Source organism: Mytilus trossulus, chromosome 12, assembly GCF_036588685.1.
Source record: "Mytilus trossulus isolate FHL-02 chromosome 12, PNRI_Mtr1.1.1.hap1, whole genome shotgun sequence".
In the NCBI taxonomy this organism is placed as follows: Eukaryota; Metazoa; Mollusca; class Bivalvia; order Mytilida; family Mytilidae; genus Mytilus; species Mytilus trossulus.
The window spans coordinates 482890-502458 of NC_086384.1; the positions used below are offsets into that span (position 1 = coordinate 482890).

A 19569-nucleotide genomic window follows, 5' to 3' on the forward strand; every position below is an offset into this window, starting at 1 on the left:
CATGATAGGAAACACAAGCTAGGGAATATCGTATCAATTAGGAGATAGATACCCCGTATGCAGGTGCTGCTGGAATGTTGCTACTTAGAAATGGAAAGTTAACAATGGGAAAGCTTAAATCAGCTCTTTTGTTTTCAACCGACCCTCATTGTCAATTTTTAGATGTAAGTCAAGATATGAAGCCGACTTAGTTGTATCTGTAGGATCTTTTATCACTGTTTCGATGGGATAGATGCGTTCCACATAGTCACCAAATTTTGAAAAAATTAGTGAAAGAACATCATCTATATAGCGGAAAGTAGAGTTAAAGTATATTGCTAACTTCTAATCTTCTTTCTAAGAAGTTCCTGCAAGAAATCAGCCTCATAATAATGAAGAAACAAGTCGGCAAGTAGAGGGGCACAGTTTGTTCCCATTGGAATGCCGACAGTCTGTTGAAAAACACGTCCTCCGAACGTAACAAATATGTTGTCAATCAAGAAATCAATCATCTTGATAATATCAGTTTCAGAGATTTTTTTGTTTGAATTAGAGTGATCCTTTACAAAGTAGGATTTATCCCTCCCTCAGACAAGATACTTGTATCTACGTTGGCCATTCTTTTTTATGCAATAAGCAATACCAACTCTTTGAATTTGTCTTTTAGTTTGAAATGTGGAATACTTGTGTGAAGAGTAGAAAAGTCAAATGTTTTAAGACGGTTACAAGATGAAAGAGAATTAGATTGTATGTTCTCTAAAAGATCTTTGGAATTTTTAAGTATCCACATCTGATTCACGCCACCTCTAGAATAGGCAGTTTCACAATAACTTTGAAGTCCGTCTTTGATTGCTGATAAAATGGATGTTAATAATTTAGAAAGAGGTTTGGGGTAGCACTAGGAAGACCCAGCAATAAACCGTTGTTTGTAAGGATACTTACTATGTAGTTTAGGTATCCAATGCAGTGATGGAAGATCCAGTTCTTTATCTTTGGTTGAATTTCCACAGGAACATAGAACAGACCTTTGATTAACCAGAATTTCGTCTTTGGTCAGTGTCGTGAGGGTATATGTTGAATTTCCATATGAATTGTCAATACCTAATTCGTTTATCAAGCAGTTAATTTAATTACTTTTACACACAAAATTTTATTTTCGGCTTTATCTGCGGGGACAACAACATATTTGTCATGAACGTCGGATAGGTGTTTTGCAACATTTGGGTCTTTAAAGATTGACGTAGCATGGGCATTGATTGACCCATTTAGTTTCTTAATTCTGGTTTGTATCAACTTAATCCATTCGGAAATAGTGTCTACGTCTTCCTTCTCGCGCTTAGCCCATTGCCTCGACTGAATCCATCAAAATTTTAAAGTTGTTTTTCCAATTGATGGATTCAGGCTCACGATATTTCTGACCTTTCGATTACACATTTCGTAGAGAAGTGTTATTAACAATGTTGAGGTCACCGGTAATAACGTGGCCAGCAGGATTATATGTGAAATGGGAACTAGCAAAATCAAATGATAATACACATCAAACAAACGGATATTTACCGGGAGTATCCTGTCATAATCCTGACTTGGTATAGGCATTTTCAAATGTAGAAAATGGTGGATTTAACATGGTTCTATATCACTAAACCTCTCACTTGTACGACATGCAAATCACTTTCCATTATATTGAAAATGGTGCGTGAACAAAATGTCACAAATAGGGTAACAAAATAACACGGACCCCACCAGAAGCTAGGGGTGTTTTGAAAATTATTCTAACGCTGGAAACGTCGTGCACACTGTAACCGTTTCATTTGTTATTTTTTCTATTTGAAGAAAAGTCATTCAAACAACAATTCGAATATCAAAAGGTAACAAAAATATGAACTATATCGATGATTTTATTTGTTTAAACTTTTATTATGAAAATACAAACATTTTAATTATTAACGTGATCACTATAACCGGGTACTTTCGTCCTTTCTATTTGGAATGTACAATTTCAAACGTTTTCTATTTACCAAAGCTCCATTACTATCAGACATATGGATTGAAGATTCGTGATGGAATGTGTTTTGATTTATAACTTCATCTGCTGAATTATCATCAATTTGTATTTCAATTTCATCAAATTTGTTTTCTTTGGAAATTATACCGTGAGTATCCAAAGGTATCTCGTCCTTCATTGTTGGATCGTTATTTATAACTGCAAAGTTTGATTCTTGATCATTTGCATGGCTTGAAATATTAGTTTTGGTTTCATTGTCTTCAGGTGTAAAAGTTCGGTTATCAATACCAACCTTGGGTTCGTCCTTCAATTTTTCTTCAAATTCTAGAGAAGCACATCTAGCTTTATCTGTATTTTTTGCATTTTCTTGTAAAGACATTTGCATTATTTCATCCTCCATCTTGTATTCCTCATTATTGAGACTAGCTTGGGATGCGTTTCGAGAAGAATGCGGTGTTTTTATTTTGATTTCCTGATCCTGTGCCCATGACTGCTCCTCGCCTTGTGCAAAACAATCAAACAAAACAGTGCCTACAATACCAACTCCGGCACATATTATGAAAACAATCTGCCATTCTTCTTGTGTTCCCTAAAATACGAATAAGTATGAAGGTATTAATAACATCACGTTTAAAAGAAATAATTGTAAGATACAAGGATATGCGATATCTGAACTTCTGCACATTTCATCTTAGATCTTATATATTAAAGGCGCCAGAATTCACAGACTTACAAAAATAAACGCTTGCTTGTAAGATCATTTCGATCAGTACTGATTGAATTTGTCAAACAACTTTGCCTAAAATATCTGAATTTTGTGACCGTTTAAAATTAAAAGAAGTGATATTGAAATGCAAGCACCCGGAGATTGTATACTCACTTAACCAAATATAAGCAGGTGTTTCATTGTTTGTACATCTTTTTATCAAATAGGGGGATATCAAGTTTGTTTATAGAAATAAAGTTATCTCGTTCCTCACTTATAGTATAACTTTTAACTTGGAAAATAAAACTTGATCAGGTAGCCAGAATAAAAAAAGAACATATCAGCGAAATATTGTCACTGTAATATTTCTGTAAAACATTCTAACAGATGATTTAACTTTATTGTTTAGAGTAGTGGTCATGTGACATCCTTGAAAACAGAAAACATATTTAAGGAAATCATTATAGGAAAACACTCAAACTTATTTGTACATCTATTCTAGTTAGAAGAGGAATTATATTGATAATAAACAGATGATAATAACCTTTGTCGCAAAGGTAAACCTCGTTGTCGATATCTAGCGGGTAGAACCCCACAAAGTATTTTGTATGACAGACTTGCGTCTATTATGCATAAGACGAATCTTTGACATTTAGTCCCAAACATTGGAAAAACTTACGAGAAGAAAGTGTTGAACTCCCAAATTCCAAAAAAGGTATGCCCCTTTTACATGTTTTAGCTAAATATTGTCGAAAATCCTACTTTTTATATATTCGTCGTAATAATCAATTAGCTGAAAACCAGTAAATACTGAGAATTTAAAAAAGTTGTGACAAATATTTTCCTAAGGGAAAAACAAACTAAGTGAAAACACGATATGACACCGAACTTATTTATCGTGTTTTCCTAGGTGAAAATTCATACATTCAACAGATCTAGAATAAAGGAAATCAACAAACAGGTAAGTCTCTCATTGTTAAAAAATTAAAACAGAATGTTATTCATTTCTTGCTGAATTGCTAATGCTGGGTAAATCTACAACGATAATGCTAAAAGCCAAATATTCTAAAACCAATGATATGATAAGAAACGATACAGTTGAAGAGCTATATGATCACAAGGACCTGGAAAATATATGTTGTTATATCACTGTTGATCTTTATACATGTATTGTTAAAAATCTAAGATTATAATATATGTATATCGTAAAATGTTTATTTCATGAAACTTACTGTCTTTAATATCACATTAGTGACTAAAGGGGCGACCAAGGCTGCTAGCGTTGCGAAAAGCATGGTTAGACCATTAATAACGCCAGCAAACCTGTATTAAATCAAAAGAGGCAGTAATGAATCTATTTGATTAACGGATACATGAACCTACGTTTATTTTATTATTCTCGGAATCTTTTTCCGACTTGCATTAAAAGGGAAAGAATTATACCTTAGAGACATTTGAAAAAAACAAGTCCAAGAAGAAAACAGTATAGCAACAACAATTTTGAATCAAACAACAGTGAAAAAGGTACGCATATAAATGTTGTCAAGTCACCAAAAAAAAGTATGAACTAGTATACATTAGAAATTCTAGGGAGATACTATACAAAACATAGGGAGATAACTTCTGTGTACACTGATCAATGATATAATGTTAAATATTTCCACAAAGCTGGTCATGTTCTACCTTCCACAATATCTACATCTCAGCATTGCGTATTGTCCAACCCTGGAGCATTGACAAGGTATGTCAGATGTCTATATAGATTTTCAATAAACAAATGAAACCAAGAAAGCTACAAAAAAGGTGACGGTCATATATCTATTATCAAAGTTACATGTTTCCGTCGAGAATGATGTTTGTCTGGATTTACGAAGATGTAGAATCAAAATATTAAATTTCACTTTATTTATAGAAAATTTGACTTCTCCAATCACAAATCTGTAATCCGTCTAATAAAACTCACATTTTTGACAATAGCAGTAGTTAGCAATGGAGATACAAGGGACGCTAGTGATGCACATGTTATAGTCATACCATTGAGTACTCCTGCATATCTGAAGAAAAATACCACAATAAAGAAATGGTTCATACGACGAAATGGTCGAAAAACGAGCAAGAAAGTTTGTATAAAGAAAATCCCGAAAAATAACAGAGAAACAATTGTAACTTGATGAGTTCTTAACTAGTAGATTCATTCACAACCTACAACACAACAGGAAAAATAACCCTCGTCAAACTCATGAGTTCTAAACATACATGTATATGCTGCATGGACAGAACACGCATCTCCTATGCATATTTCTCGCTTATCTGGGACATAGCACATGTAGCCATGGCGTTGTCAGTTAATTTTCAATTTATGAGTTAAACTGTACCTCAATTATCTTTCGTCCCTCTATTACATAGCCTTTTGATATCTTTCGCGTCTTACTTTTTATACATACGGGCAATAAAATACCACATGAAAGACAGACATCACTAGGACCTAAAAAACCACTATCGAATTGTAATAACTGTGCAGTTGTAACACATGTTTATAATTTTTTGCTGAAACTGTTCTTCATGACTGTAGTATGACTGTAACATGTAAATCACTTGCTTTGGCGTGTGTGTCCTTAATTCAGGAACTGTGTAAGTGATTGTCTTATCTCACACTGTAAGCTATTACTAGAAATTTAGTATTGGTCGTCAATATATATCGATGAATGTAAACTGTTTATAGATATTCACAAATATTTTATCACATCGTTTCTGTAGACAACAAGCGAGAAGTAATTCGTGCAAATACAATTATACAATAAAGTGTTTTAAAAAGTCGTCACAGATACATGCAATTGTTACTTTTTGTTGCAATTCAGTGTTCTTTTTGTTCCAATGTTTTCCTCTTATAGGCGATATGCTACCTTTGCTTTTAGTTTGTAACCCGGATTTGTTTATTTCTAATTCGATTTATGACTTTGTAAAATCGGTATACTACGGCTGACTTTATTTAAGACATATCTGTTTAGGATTTGAAATAGAACAAATTTTGCATTTATTTTAAGTAATTTTCTCTCATTCTTTTGATGTAGGATATAAGTTACAATCAAAATCTAACGTGTGCAAATGAGGGGCGAATGTAACCAGAGGAACGATCAAACTCATACATGTCATAGATCGACAATAAACTGACAACGCCAAGGCTAATATATTTAATGCGTTTCCCTCAGTTTTGGTTTGTTGCCCCGATTTTGTTTTTTGTCCATGGATTTATGAGATTTGAACAGCGGTATACTACTGTTGCCTTTATCTAAAAAAGACAAACAGACAAAAATAGTACACAAGACACAAAATAGAAAACAGTATATTAATAAGAAATTAAATATAAATATGTATCAACATTCGTCTTGACGTTCCCTTTATATCAAGCTTAAGACTTATTCGTTTTTACAATAAGATCATCATACTTCAATCGTTCTAAGAATGTTATATTATTTAATCTTACCTTGGAGCAATATCAAGATGATTTGCCCTGAATCCAGAACTCGACGCACCCTGTACAAACCAATAGAGTATTAATAAAACAACTGCTAGCTCTCTCTGAGTATGATCTAAGAAGCTTAGTCCAATAAGGAATGGAGCAGACAAAAACATACCTGAAACAGTAAGAGTCTCTTTCTTAATCAGTCAAACCAATTTGCTGAGAATAAAGGAAGACTAGACAAAGAAGATAAGAAAGGAATTTTAAACTCGTAAGTCAAGTGCAAACTATTATGCAAACTGTTGTTTGTCTTTGCCTTGTTTTGCTGGCCATGACATTGTGATTTTGTTTTCGACTTTAAGTTTGAAATTCCTACAAAACGACGGGTGCCGCATGTGGAGCAGGATCTGCTTACCCTTCCGGAGCACCTGAAATCACCCCTAGTTTTTGGTGGGGTTCGTGTTGTTTATTTTTTAGTTTTCTATGTTGTGTCATGTGTACTATTGTTTTTCTGTTTGTCTTTTTCATTTTTAGCCATGGCGTTGTCAGTTTGTTTTAGATTGCGAGTTTGACTGTCCCTTTGGTATCTTTCGTCCCTCTTTTAAATTTCTCCTATTTCTCTTAATAATATAACTAAAAAAAAATCTAATTTAGAATGAACTAACTGTACTTTAGTAACAGATGTTTATGTTCAACCAACCATAAACCGTAGTTTAGTGCCTACTATCAAAATTACACATCACATATTCAATTCTCAATGTTATGGGTAAGTCTCAACCTCAAATAATTGCTTGTATTCCTTTTATTTGACCTCCGGTGGGCAGTTGTCTCATTGGTTATCATATCTCACCTCCCTATATCTCATATCTCGTAAAGCATAAACACGATTGAAGCATTTTTGTCGTTTTGATGACATAGTGCCATATATTGGGTAAGATGTCAGGCTGAAATATAAATTAGTATTTGCTAACTATGAGAGGGTGGCTGCGTTTTAACGATAACTTGAATAAGTACGAAACGAAAATCTTACCTATACTTTGAAACAGAATTCTTATACTCCGTGTCGATATTAATCCTGTCACATAAAATTTATCTGCAAAATATCCACTGACCATTGTCCCTAACAACCGACCAATAAACGGCACAGATGATACAACTCCATTCTATAAATAGATAAACCTCAACATTCATTTGTTCTATTAAATTCACATACTTAGTTTTAACATATTATAATTATACTCGTATCATGAAATCATAGCGTAACTTATCTTTGAAATTCATATATTTTCCTGCGTTGAATTGTTAATATCTTAAATTTATTTTTATTGGGATTTGCTGTCTCCTTGACGTATGCATTACATTTGCATTCGATGAGTTCATTTCAAATATTTCTAGTTTGAAACAAAACTATATGTTCATTTGCTTATTTTTTTAATTTGAGATTTAACAGTCACCACCGCTAATTGGTTAACTTATATGATGCATCTGTGTCCCTTCGTTTTAATTTTAAAAGTCGATTCAGAGATAACAAATATGGGTTAAAAGCCAAAACCGAGGGAAACACATCAGGTTTTAAAGAAGTAAAGGAACAGTAGTATATGGACGTGCAACATAAAAAATACAAATGTAGAAACGGATTTTTTGATAAAAAGGATTAGCAATATTCCAAAAAATGAACAACAAATTTTAACAGGATATAGTAAAACATATTATATTATCGAAATAATACACGGCAGGTGAGTTTTATATGGTTACACTTCCCCAGACAAAAAAGGCAGGAAAAAAGGCTCAAAAGCATGTATGAGTTTAGTAATTTGTATAATCATACTCAGAAAGTAGGCGATGGAAACAATAGTTATCAAACCATTTGTGAACACTTTAACAATTTTTATATCTACCATGTTCAGAGGATTCATTAGTGTAAGCATGCATTGTAAATGGTATTATCAAGTATAAAGTCATATGTACGCACTTTTTAAAATATCTAACATTTTCAGAGGATTCACTTTTGCAAATTTGCATTTTCAAAATATTAAGTTAGAGATAACTCTGTATCTATAAACTGATAAACAGACCTTTGAGATTTATCTGAACTAACTTTCCCATTCCTTTTTATCATGTTTATATGACAATATAGAACATCGTTATGGTAAACTCACCATGGTTGTGTCAAATTTCATTATGTCATTCATATATAACGGCAGAAAAGTTCCAAGTGTTGTGAAGATATATCCAAATGATATATGTGCAGACAGTATAGCCCAGAAAGCCGGTGAGGTAATAATTTTCAGCCATGGGGGATCTGGCATCTAAATGAAAGGAGCAAAATGATTATCACAATGCAGTGATGTATTTAAAGATGTGGTTGATTTTCTATTGAACTTAATTTGGTTGTAACGGTTTATAGATCAGGTTTTTTAATTCTATTTACATGTGGTGTTTTTACGAAATACAAGAAATATAATTTCAGAATTGTTGATTGTTTAGGTTTTGACAACAAGAGTTTCCTGATTTCAATTAAACATTACTTAAATATATATGTAAACATTTTGTGGTTACAGTGTCGTTAAACTTTGATTTTAGGAAAATACGTAAAACGACCTTCAACTAACTCTCACCTTGACATTTGCACTGTCACGTCGCCCTCTTGTGATGTAGTCCACCTCAGCTTTTGTCATATTTGGATGATCTTCAGGATGATCATAAACAACTTTAACCCAGACTACCATTATCATGAGGTTCAGAGCACCTGTCAATTATATCATTTTACACATAAGTAAGCGTGTATGATTCTGTTTTGTCTATTTAAAATGCACATGCATTAGACAAACCATGTACGGAATAAGTTTAATAAAAGAGGGACGAAAGATACCAAAGGGACAATCAAACTCATAAATCTAAAACAAACTGACAACGCCATGGCTAAAAATGAAAAAGACGAACAGAAAACAATAGTACACATGACACAACATAGAAAACTAAAGAATTAACAACACGAACCCCACCAAAAACTAGGGGTGATCTCAGGTGCTCCGGAAGGGTAAGCAGATCCTGCTCCACATGCGGCACCCGTCGTGTTGCTTATGTGATAACAAATCCGGTAAATAGTATAATTCGGTAGGTCAAATTCATGAAAGGGAAGGGGATTGTAGTTACGACGTAAGGAACATATCCGATATCATTTGTGAAACGGTTATTCCATAACGGTCAACCAACTCGTGATGGCGTCCGTAAAATTTACGGAGGGATGATTTCAACTTCACCATTTGGAACTCTTGATTTAATAGCTTCCTTGTGAGCAGTAACCCTCTATCAAGAAAATCATGATAGAAAATGCAAGCACGGGAATATCGTATCAATTGAGAGATATATACCCCGTATGCAGGTGCTGCTGGAATGTTGCTACTTAGAAATGGAAAGTTCACAATTGGAAAGCTGAAATCATCTCTTTTGTCGTAAAGTTTTGTCTTCAACCGACCCTCATTGTCAATTTCTAGATGTAAGTCAATAATAATGTATGTCTCCATTTTTGTTGGGGGAATTTGCCTTATGAATCTCATCAAACCATGTTTTTAATTTGGCACACCAGATGCAGATTTCGTTTTGATTAGCTTCAAAACCCTGATTTGTTTTCCCCTATCGATTTATAAATTTCGAACAGCGATACACTACTGTTGCCTTTATGTATCATTGCCGCTCAAATCAAAAATATTGAAAAGATTGTATGTATATAAGGACTCAGACTTTACCAGTTGCTTTATGTTTCTTTCACAATAATACATTTTACTCCTATGTTGCGAATTACAAATTTCGTCAAAAATAAGTATACCAAACAAGCGCTAGTTTTGTTCAATATCCTCTTTCCTTCTTCTCAATATATATTATGACCCAGATTTAAGTGAAATGTAGGACTAATTTCCTACAACAGTGAAATTAAAGGGAACATTTTGTATCCTTTATAAATGCAACTGGAGTTGACGTACTTTGATTTTGTGGTATTACGCTTATATGTTTTATTATTATATTATTCTTATATAGTTATATATTATTCATAGCTTTTAAACGTTTGATATATTTTGATTAACAAGGTTCGAGCCAAATCCGTTTCAAATTGTACTTGTTCTCTAATCATTAAATTAAGTAAATCATACGAGATAAGAGATTCACCAAATAAATTTGGTCTACAATTTGTTAAATCGATGTTATTGGAAATCTGAGAATGTGTGTTGGGTAACCGGTTAGAGGCCTAAATGTGCCAAAATCAAACTTTGTAAATATTTATCAAAGGTACCAGGATTATAATTTAGTACGCCAAACGCGCGTTTCGTCTTCATAGGACTCATCAGTGACGCTCATATCAAAATATTTTTAAAGCCAAATAAGTTCAAAGTTGAAGAGCATTATGTAAACACATAGGGTTTCAATCTTTTTTGGAATCCATGCATGAGATTACAATGTAATAAGTCATTTGTGGTGTAGGATGGCGAATGCTATATAAAATCATCAAATGTCTTTGTTTAGATTCATTGACATGATAAACCACAAATAGTGTCTGCAATAAGATACACTATATTACCCATATGGAGACTAAATTACTGTTGTTGACTCTTGCCCTTTTAGTTTTGTGACGAACAAAACCTTGCATAATTTAACAATCTACTCACCAAATATGTAAAATATAAAAGGCCAACCATTTTGATATGGTATAGAACACATCAGGCCAGAGAAGATAAATGTCACAACATTCCCCATGATTTGTCCTGAAAAAAGTATAATATTCTGAAATGTTCTAGTAAAATGGTAATTCTATTTTTATCATTTATATACAAGGTTGTCAAATCAAAGGTTGAATTTCTATGCGAGTTATAGTTTATATATTTTTTGTTATCAGAATATTTATTGTAATTGTAAAACAAAATCTTAAGAAAACAAAAAATATTATGAAAATCAGATAGAAAGCATGCAAGCATTGTAGAGCCTGGAGAAAGGTGTTATTTAGCTACTTCGTGTAATTCAAAGTAAATTGACTGGTAACTAAAGAGGGTTACTAAATACAAACTTGTATGGATGTTGACTGAGAAGCACCATAGAAATTATGAAACAAGTATGACACATCACAATAAGTAAAGCAGACTATTGTGAAATAGTTTTTAATATTTGAAGAAATCAGACAAAGCAATATTTTTTTTCACGACTTAAACAATTGTAATTTTAAGCATAACATTTAATGCAATTTGATATTCCTCATTACAGAATCATGGATCGTTATAGGTCGGTTCAAACAAATTTTTCATTGATTCATTTTTCATCATGGATTGAAAATTAAATTGGAAGAATTAAATATAAAGTAACATTAACACGGACAGAACATAAACTTTTGTCTGCATCATAAATGAATATACTTGTTGAAAAAAATTGTCAAAACATATGCAATTTGGATACCCTCACGTTATAAGAATATTTATATGAATTTTGTAATAAAAGGCAATCCCTTCAATCTTTAATATTAAGATATATACCTGCCATAGCTGTGGCGATTATTTGTGATTTTTCAAAAAGCGGTGTCCACTTAGATAAAATCTGCATGATGCAAGGCATTATACCACCCTGAAATAAGGAACGGAATGATCAATGGGAATGGCAAAGAACTACAGCAGGAAACCGTTATAATCAAGCATTATGCTGGCGAAAGTAAGAAAAAAAAATGCAAGAAAATCACGGTTTGTGGAAAAGCTATACCTCCGATTGCAGTTGAAATCATTTGTGATCGTTCAACGACTGGTGCCCATTTAGATAAAATTGCCATCATGCTTGGCTCTAAACCACCCTACAATAAATCTGAATCATCTAAATATCGAATGTTTTGTAAAAATCATTTAGACATCCTATATTCATCGTTCGTGGATACACGGATATTTTAAAACATAGTTTAATAACATTTGCGGGGAACTATGAAAGCAGAGCCTGGAAGTTTTATTTTTGTTTCTATTGAGAATAAGAAAAACATTATTGAATAAAAAACTATGCGTGTGTGCTATTTACTTTTTGTTATGTTATTAAAGTAAAACTAAGGTTTCACCCGAGGAACACCCTATTAAACACACAAAAGATGAATGGTCGTTATCTTATGTTTCTATCTGTTACTTTATATATGACAGCTAGGTATTTTCAAATTCAATAAGTTTTGTTTTTTGATACAGTCGAGCGTTTTTTCGTGCTTAATGGACCTCACTATTTTTTAATGTACCTTGTAGTTCAAGAATATTGATGTGGTTGTTTAATCAAAGACCGCTTTGTGTGTTATAATCAAAATGGCAAAACGTTGTATACGTGGATAGCAACCAGAAATCCATGCATGCAAATCTCCGTAAAACCCGAAGATTATAAGGAAAGCATCACTTGTTAATATTTGATAGCATGCATTTACGTCAAGTGATATTCTCGGTCTGTTTCTTCCTTATGTGTTTTTGAACTTCGAAAACTACAATTGCTTTATTTATACAGTACTAACATAACGTATAGGTATAGTAAGGTCATACTCACCGATGCCAGACCGACAATGATCCGCAGCACCATGACCATATATGGACTTGTAATAGCTGCATAAGGGATTCCCATGGACGCAACAGCTAAAGTTGTCATCATGATTACCATGATTATTTTCCCGCTGTATTTACCCGCAGCATACCCACCAAGAACACAGAAGAAAGGGAACCCATAGTAATATGATGAAAGAACTTGGCCTTGTGTATCACTGTCCCAGTCAACAAGCCATTCCTGGAAAAGAAACCCATAATTATAGGATGAAAGAACTTAACCTAGTGTGTTACTAAACCAGACAACAAGTCAAACTTGAAAATGGAAACACATAGTAACATGATAAAATCGCTTGACCTTTTGTGTCACTGTCCTAATAGTATGATTGAGCTTTTCGCTGTGTAACTGTACCAGTTTCCTCGAAAAAACGAAAAAAAACCTTACGTATATATAATGATAGAACTTAATCCTGGTTGTTCCTGTCACTGTCAATTAATCATTCCAGAAAAAAAGAAACCTATTGTTAAATGATAATGTTACTTGACTTAGCACAAATGCCCAATTCAAATACTATTAGTAAAATTTCTGAGGAAAAAACACAAAAACAATAGTAAAATGATGGAAGAACCATGTGTGTCCCTGTTCCAGTCAACAAGTCATTCATGGAAAAACAAACATAGCTTTGATAAAAGTTAGTCCTGTGTGGCTGTCCAATTCAACTAGGGGCATTTTATAACCGTCTATGAGGTATGGGGATTCTCATTGTTGAAGTCGTGCAATTATCTATAATTGTTTACACTCGTTTGAACTTTTGTGGATAGTTGTCGCATTGGCAATTATACCAAACCTCAATCTGTTATATATAAATAACCATAGAGTTGACATAAACACAAACTTTTCCTGAAAAAAATACTTTTCATTCTTGCAATTACTGTCTTAACGAAAACCATAAAAAAAGTAAACAGATTGTCTTATAAATCAAAAGTAAATTGAATTACCGTTTCATGAAAAACGACAAACCTTGCCTAACCTAGCTTGTCACAGTATCAAAAGGTGCATAGATTTTTTTTTTCAATCTTTTGCTCGGCATCTTGTTTGATCTAAGTTAAAAATTGATACAGTAATATGTATTCTTTCTTTTTTTCTCTTATATCCTACCTGTTTTTGAATAAGGCTATTAAAATTCTATATTTTGGTCAGCCACTCACCTCGTTATGATTCGAAATTAACAAGCTCTGTGATTGGTTAAAAGATAAAGTGTCGTTGTTATTCTTTGGCTTCACCATGCACACGATTGCCATACTCATTCCCATCCTCAAGGTCAAGGACAAAGTAATCACTGTTAGAGCCAAAAAAGTAATTCCCCAACGTTTTGATGTATACATTTCTATAAGGGACGGTCTTTGTAAAGAACTAACTTCAGGCATGGAATCAGACGATATCGATGTAGATTTTGTATAATTAGAAAAAGAAACCCTGTGTTTTTCATACTTTTTAACTCCATTTTGTTCTTCGTTGTTATTAAATGTTCCATTATACTGAACACATCCATTCTGCGTAGTCTTACCTTTAACATGTTTAATAAAAAAGAAGAAAAAAATCAATTGAAGAAAATTTGAATCATTATTTTTTATTACATTTTCACCAATAAGACATAATTAGTCGGATAAAAAATAAAACCAGCACGTGTTTTTTATTGTTTGCACTAAAACAAACGAAACCAATAGCGAAATATAAAAGCATCTACTATTTAGAAAGACAATAGAAAAACAAATAAGTAAGTAAGTAAGACATGTAAGTAAATTATTTATTTTAGTGACATGTTTAGCTCTGATTCCTTTAACGGATTTGGCTATACTTTTTCATCTTTTATATTAGCTTTGGATTTCAAATATTTTGGCCACGAGCATAACTGAAGAGACATGTATTGTCGAAATGAGCATCTGGTGCAGGAAAATTGGTTTGTTGGTACCGGTAATGTTATTATGTACAGTTTATGAACATATAATATATGATAAATCGTAATACACCCAGCCCAATGGACCTATAAGTCACCTCAAATAAAATAAAATAATCATTAAACAAATATGTCATATCTGTCATCTAGAAATTTACAATTATGGACAGTTGAGACCAAACATTACGATAAAACAGATGATTTCAGCTTCCCAAATTTTTTTCTACGTAGCAAAATTCGAAAAGAGCCTTCATATAAGTATATATCATATGTCTCACTTAATACGATTTTCCAAAGCTCGCATTTCCTATTATCAATTCCTTGCTTACAATAAAGCTAATACACCATGGATTCCAAATGGGGAAGTTGAAGTAATAGTTTCGAAACTGAATATTCCGGACACAAGCTGGTTAAATGTTGTGGAATATCTGTTTCACAGAATACGAATGATATGTTCGAGTTGTTTTACCACCCCCTTTCCTAAAATGTAACGTCTCATGAATCTGTTCTTATATAAGCATATGCAGCAGGATCTGCTTATCCTTTTTGATCATCTGAGATTAAACCACCATATTTTTGTAAGGTTCATGGTGTTCAGTCTTTACTTTGATATACTGCCATTTTGTTCTATTTCATATTTGCCATGACATGTCAATTTGACTTCCAATTATAAAGCTTAATATTCCTATGTTATCTTGTATCTATCTTTTAAATAAGTATGTATTAATACTTTTTTGTAAAGACTTTCCTGTACCTGTTATGTTCAGGAGCAGAAACATTTGTCAGCCATCCTTTTTGATGGTCTAAAATTCTCTTAGCCTCTTACAAAAAATACCTTTTGGTATTGATAGTTTTATGTTAGATTCTCTTTGTTTATTCGCAGTGTTACATATGGACCATAGAAGTTGGGCATATGTATGACTAAGCGGGGGTTTTACGTTTATTTATACTGACTTCCTATCACGTAGGTTGTCATTGTCGTGTAAGAAAGAGGTTTGACTAGCCATAAAACATAGTACAACTTACTATTGTTTTTCCTTAAAATGACCCCTACCAAGTTAGACATATAGTATTTGTGATCAAATAGTGGTTTTCTCGTATATTGGCGTTTGTTTTTATTGCAGTTCACTTTTTTTCTGATGTTCCTAGTTTTCGCTTAATTTATTCATGACTATTAAACAGCGTTATGCTACTGTTGCCTTTTAAAAAAAAAAATTTGAGGATCAAATTCCCTTTAGTTTATTTCTCATGTTCGATAAAAAGTAAAGTAACAAAAATACTGAACTCCGAGAAAAATTCAAAACGGAAAGCTCTAATCAAATGATAAAACACATCAAACGAATGGAAAAAAGTCTTTCATTCGTTAATTTACTCTTTGAGTATGTTTGTTTTGTTCATACATCGTTGACAATGTAATGGAATTTGATGCGACTGTCATACAAGTGAGAGGTTTAGCTAGGTATAAAACCAGGTTCAATCCACCATTTTCTACATTAGAAAATGCCTGTACCAAGTCAGGAATATGACAGTTGTTATCCATTCGTTTGATGTGTTTGATTTTGCCTTTTGATTTTTGATTTTCCTTTTTGAATTTTCCTCGGAGTTCAGTATTTTTGTGTTTTTACTTTTTTTATAAGGATATCGTTAATCAATATTCTGATATAAGTATGCTAGTTATTAAATTATCATGAAAAATGCCCATTTACCTTTCGTGGTCATCATTTCCTATATGCAATTGATATACACTATAACACATAACGATTTACAAGGCTATATGAGTAGAGAAAATGTCTGATGCAAGATTAAAGACGTGCTTCCACATAATTAGATGGTCATACTAATAAATAGAACGTCCAATACTACGTAACTTAGTACAGGTATTCGTAATATAATCTGAATCATCTCCTGATGAGAGCAAACGATTTCATCAGAGACATAGGTAAAACTGACTGAAACATAGACAAATATTAGTTGAACCTAGTCTGATGTTCAGTCGAGTACACAGATCGGCAATGAGAAAGCAATCTGGAAAATAAATTTGCCATACAAATCCACCTCGGGCCCTTTTTTCAAAATTTTGGGTGCGTCTATGACAAAGAGTTGTAAATAACAACAACATAAAAACAAGCAATATAAATTAAGTGTATGCATTCACATATCAAGACATGGAGGTTTGTTGTTCAATACATGGTTTAAACACTTGACCTTAAGTTAAACATTTGTCTTCTTTTCTACACGAGTTCCAAATTACACTAAAACCACATTTTTTTACATTTGAAAAAGCCTGTACCAAGTCAGGAATATGACAGTTGTTGTCCATTAGTTTGATGTGTTTTGTCATTTGATTTTGCCATGTGATTATGGACTTTCTGATTTGTTTTTCCTCTGAGATCAGTATTTTTGTGATTTTACTTTTTACACCAAATACTATTGACATGCAGTTCAAAGGTAAATGTATCTTCTCCCCACAGTCTTTCTGATTGTTATTGCTATGATGTGACACGATTGATGTATAAATCCATACATCCAAGATGTGATGCAAGTGTACTTTATTCTCAAGGTAATGAATGTAGAACATTTCGTGTATATACATATTCATAATTGCTACCATTCTTGTTTTTTTTAAGCATATCGTTTTCTGAGTCATTCACTTCATTGTTTAAACATCTTAATTTCTATATGACCTTTGAAGGTCGATTTGTGTTTTCTTACGACTCCAAATACTTTTATTGGGACTTTTTTGTATATGCCATTCCAAATTTCGCGCCCATCATCCTTATGAATCAAGTATTGCAGGACCCGCATAGTATATTTATTGCTCTCATCCTCAACATGCATAAAATACTTGGCACTTGACGTAAAACAAACACTAGATCAGTACATTATCTTTCTATATTAGGGAAATGATTGATAAAATTGAGAATGGAAATGGGGAATGTGTCAAAGAGACAACAACCCGACCAAATAAAAAACAACAACAGCAGAAGGTCACCAACAGGTCTTCAATGTAGCGAGAAATTCCCGCACCCGGAGGCGTCCTTCAGCTGCCCCCTAAACAAATATATACTAGTTCAGTGATAATGAACGCCATACTAATTTCCAAATTGTACACAAGAAACTAAAATTAAAATAATACAAGACTAACAAAGGCCAGAGGCTCCTCACTTGGGAAAGGCGCAAAAATGCGGCGGGGTTAAACATGTTCGTGAGATCTCAACCCTCCCCTATACCTCTAACCAATGTAGAAAAGTAAACGTTTCCAATACGCATATTAAAGTTCAGTTCAAGAGAAGTCCGAGTCTGATGTCAGAAGATGTAACCAAAGAAAATAAACAAAATGACAATAATACATAAATAACAACAGACTACAAGCAGTTAACTGACATGCCAGCTTATATTTAATTCTGCTTCATTTAATTATGTACGTCTTAAGAACATAGCCGTATTTGACACAACCTTTTTCAACTTTTGATCCTCAGTGCTGTACAACTTTGTACTTTTTTTCACTTTCGATCTTTTATATCTGGGCGTCACTGGTGAGTCTTGTGTGGAAGAGGCGCGTTTTTGGCGTATTGAATTTTAAACCTGATGCTTTTTGTTATCTATTAATCATGTGTTTCTTTGTCTAATATGTTCTCCTATTTATTTGTATTGTAGTCCTGTAATATTATGTTGTCATTTCAATGTTATATTTAACATAACCATTATAAAAGTGCGAGCTTTGGCATGCCACGAAACCAGGTTTAACCCACCATTTTTTCCTTTAAAAATGTCCTGTACCAAGTCAGGAAGCTGGCCATTTTTATATTATTGTTCGTTTCTGTGTTACATTTAAACGTTGCGTCGTTTGATTTCTCTTATTTTTGAGTGTTAATTCACATTGTGATAAGATGTGTCATGGTGCTTGTTTATCCCAAATTTATGTATTTGGTTTTGATGTTATGTTTGTTATTCTCGTGGGATTTTGTCTGATGCTTGGTCCGTTTCTATGAGTGTTACATTTCAGAGTTGTGTCGTTGTTCTCCTCTTATATTTAATGCGTTTCCCTCGGTTTAAGTTTGTTACCCCGATTTATTTTTTTGTCCATGGATTTATAAGTTTTGAACAGCGGTATACTACTGTTGCCTTTATTTAAGAGTAGAAGGTTGTTGTTGATCTCTGTTTGCATGTCCTGTTTTGTTTTTGAACACTTTGTGAATTAGTGTTGTAGCTGACGTTGACCAAATTATTGACATCATTGTCCTTTTGTCTTGAATTAAGAAATAATTCATGGGGGCTTGAATATATCGTGATTTTACCACGGGTTGGCCCTTTATGACAAATATTTTACCCTGAGCGATAGCGAGGGGTAAAATATCGGCATAAAGGGACAATTCGTGGTAAAATCTAGATATATTCAAGCCCCCATGAATTATTTCGATTCTAATAGGTCAAATACGGCAATTCTTTTGGATCGAAGCGCTCTAGGTGGAGGCAAATATTTGCCATTCCCATAAATAAACGCACTATTAAATTGGCGTTAAAGAACGGAGCAAACTGAATTAGTGACATGCTTAAACTATTTAAAATAACGCATATAGATAGTTTTGAATTATTTTAAATGATAATTTACTTATATGTCTTAAATGTTTAAACAAATATGGCTTATAACACATTTTAGCATCGTTTGTTTACGTTGCCATGTTGGGATGATTTTCGTTTTTTCAAGCGTGTATTTTCCCGTAAAATGCTCATATTCTAACGTCATCGTATTATGACGTCGCGAAACTCATTCATAAAAAAGCATATGACGTGGGAGTACGATCGGAACAGCCCATGCAATATATTCAAATTTTACCACAGGTGTGTACTCAAAGCGTTTGAAGGACGTCATGTTAGAATGCATATTAGAAAACATGCCCCATAAATTTATATAACATAATGTA

At 33.1% G+C, this 19569-nt stretch overlaps 1 protein-coding gene across 1 annotated transcript; it reads right to left on the bottom strand.

Moving 5' to 3' along the window:
* Positions 1-1934: 1934 nt before the first annotated feature.
* Positions 1935-16471, bottom strand: LOC134693516 (sialin-like). The gene is made up of 11 exons (XM_063554352.1): positions 16351-16471; positions 13896-14254; positions 12694-12927; positions 11670-11757; positions 10815-10910; positions 8769-8899; positions 8310-8459; positions 7181-7313; positions 6175-6325; positions 4654-4744; positions 1935-2573 (listed from the first exon to the last, which is right to left on the bottom strand). The coding sequence occupies exons 1-11, from the start codon at positions 16364-16366 to the stop codon at positions 1935-1937; spliced, it is 2088 nt and encodes a 695-aa protein (XP_063410422.1). The 5' UTR covers positions 16367-16471.
* Positions 16472-19569: the final 3098 nt, after the last annotated feature.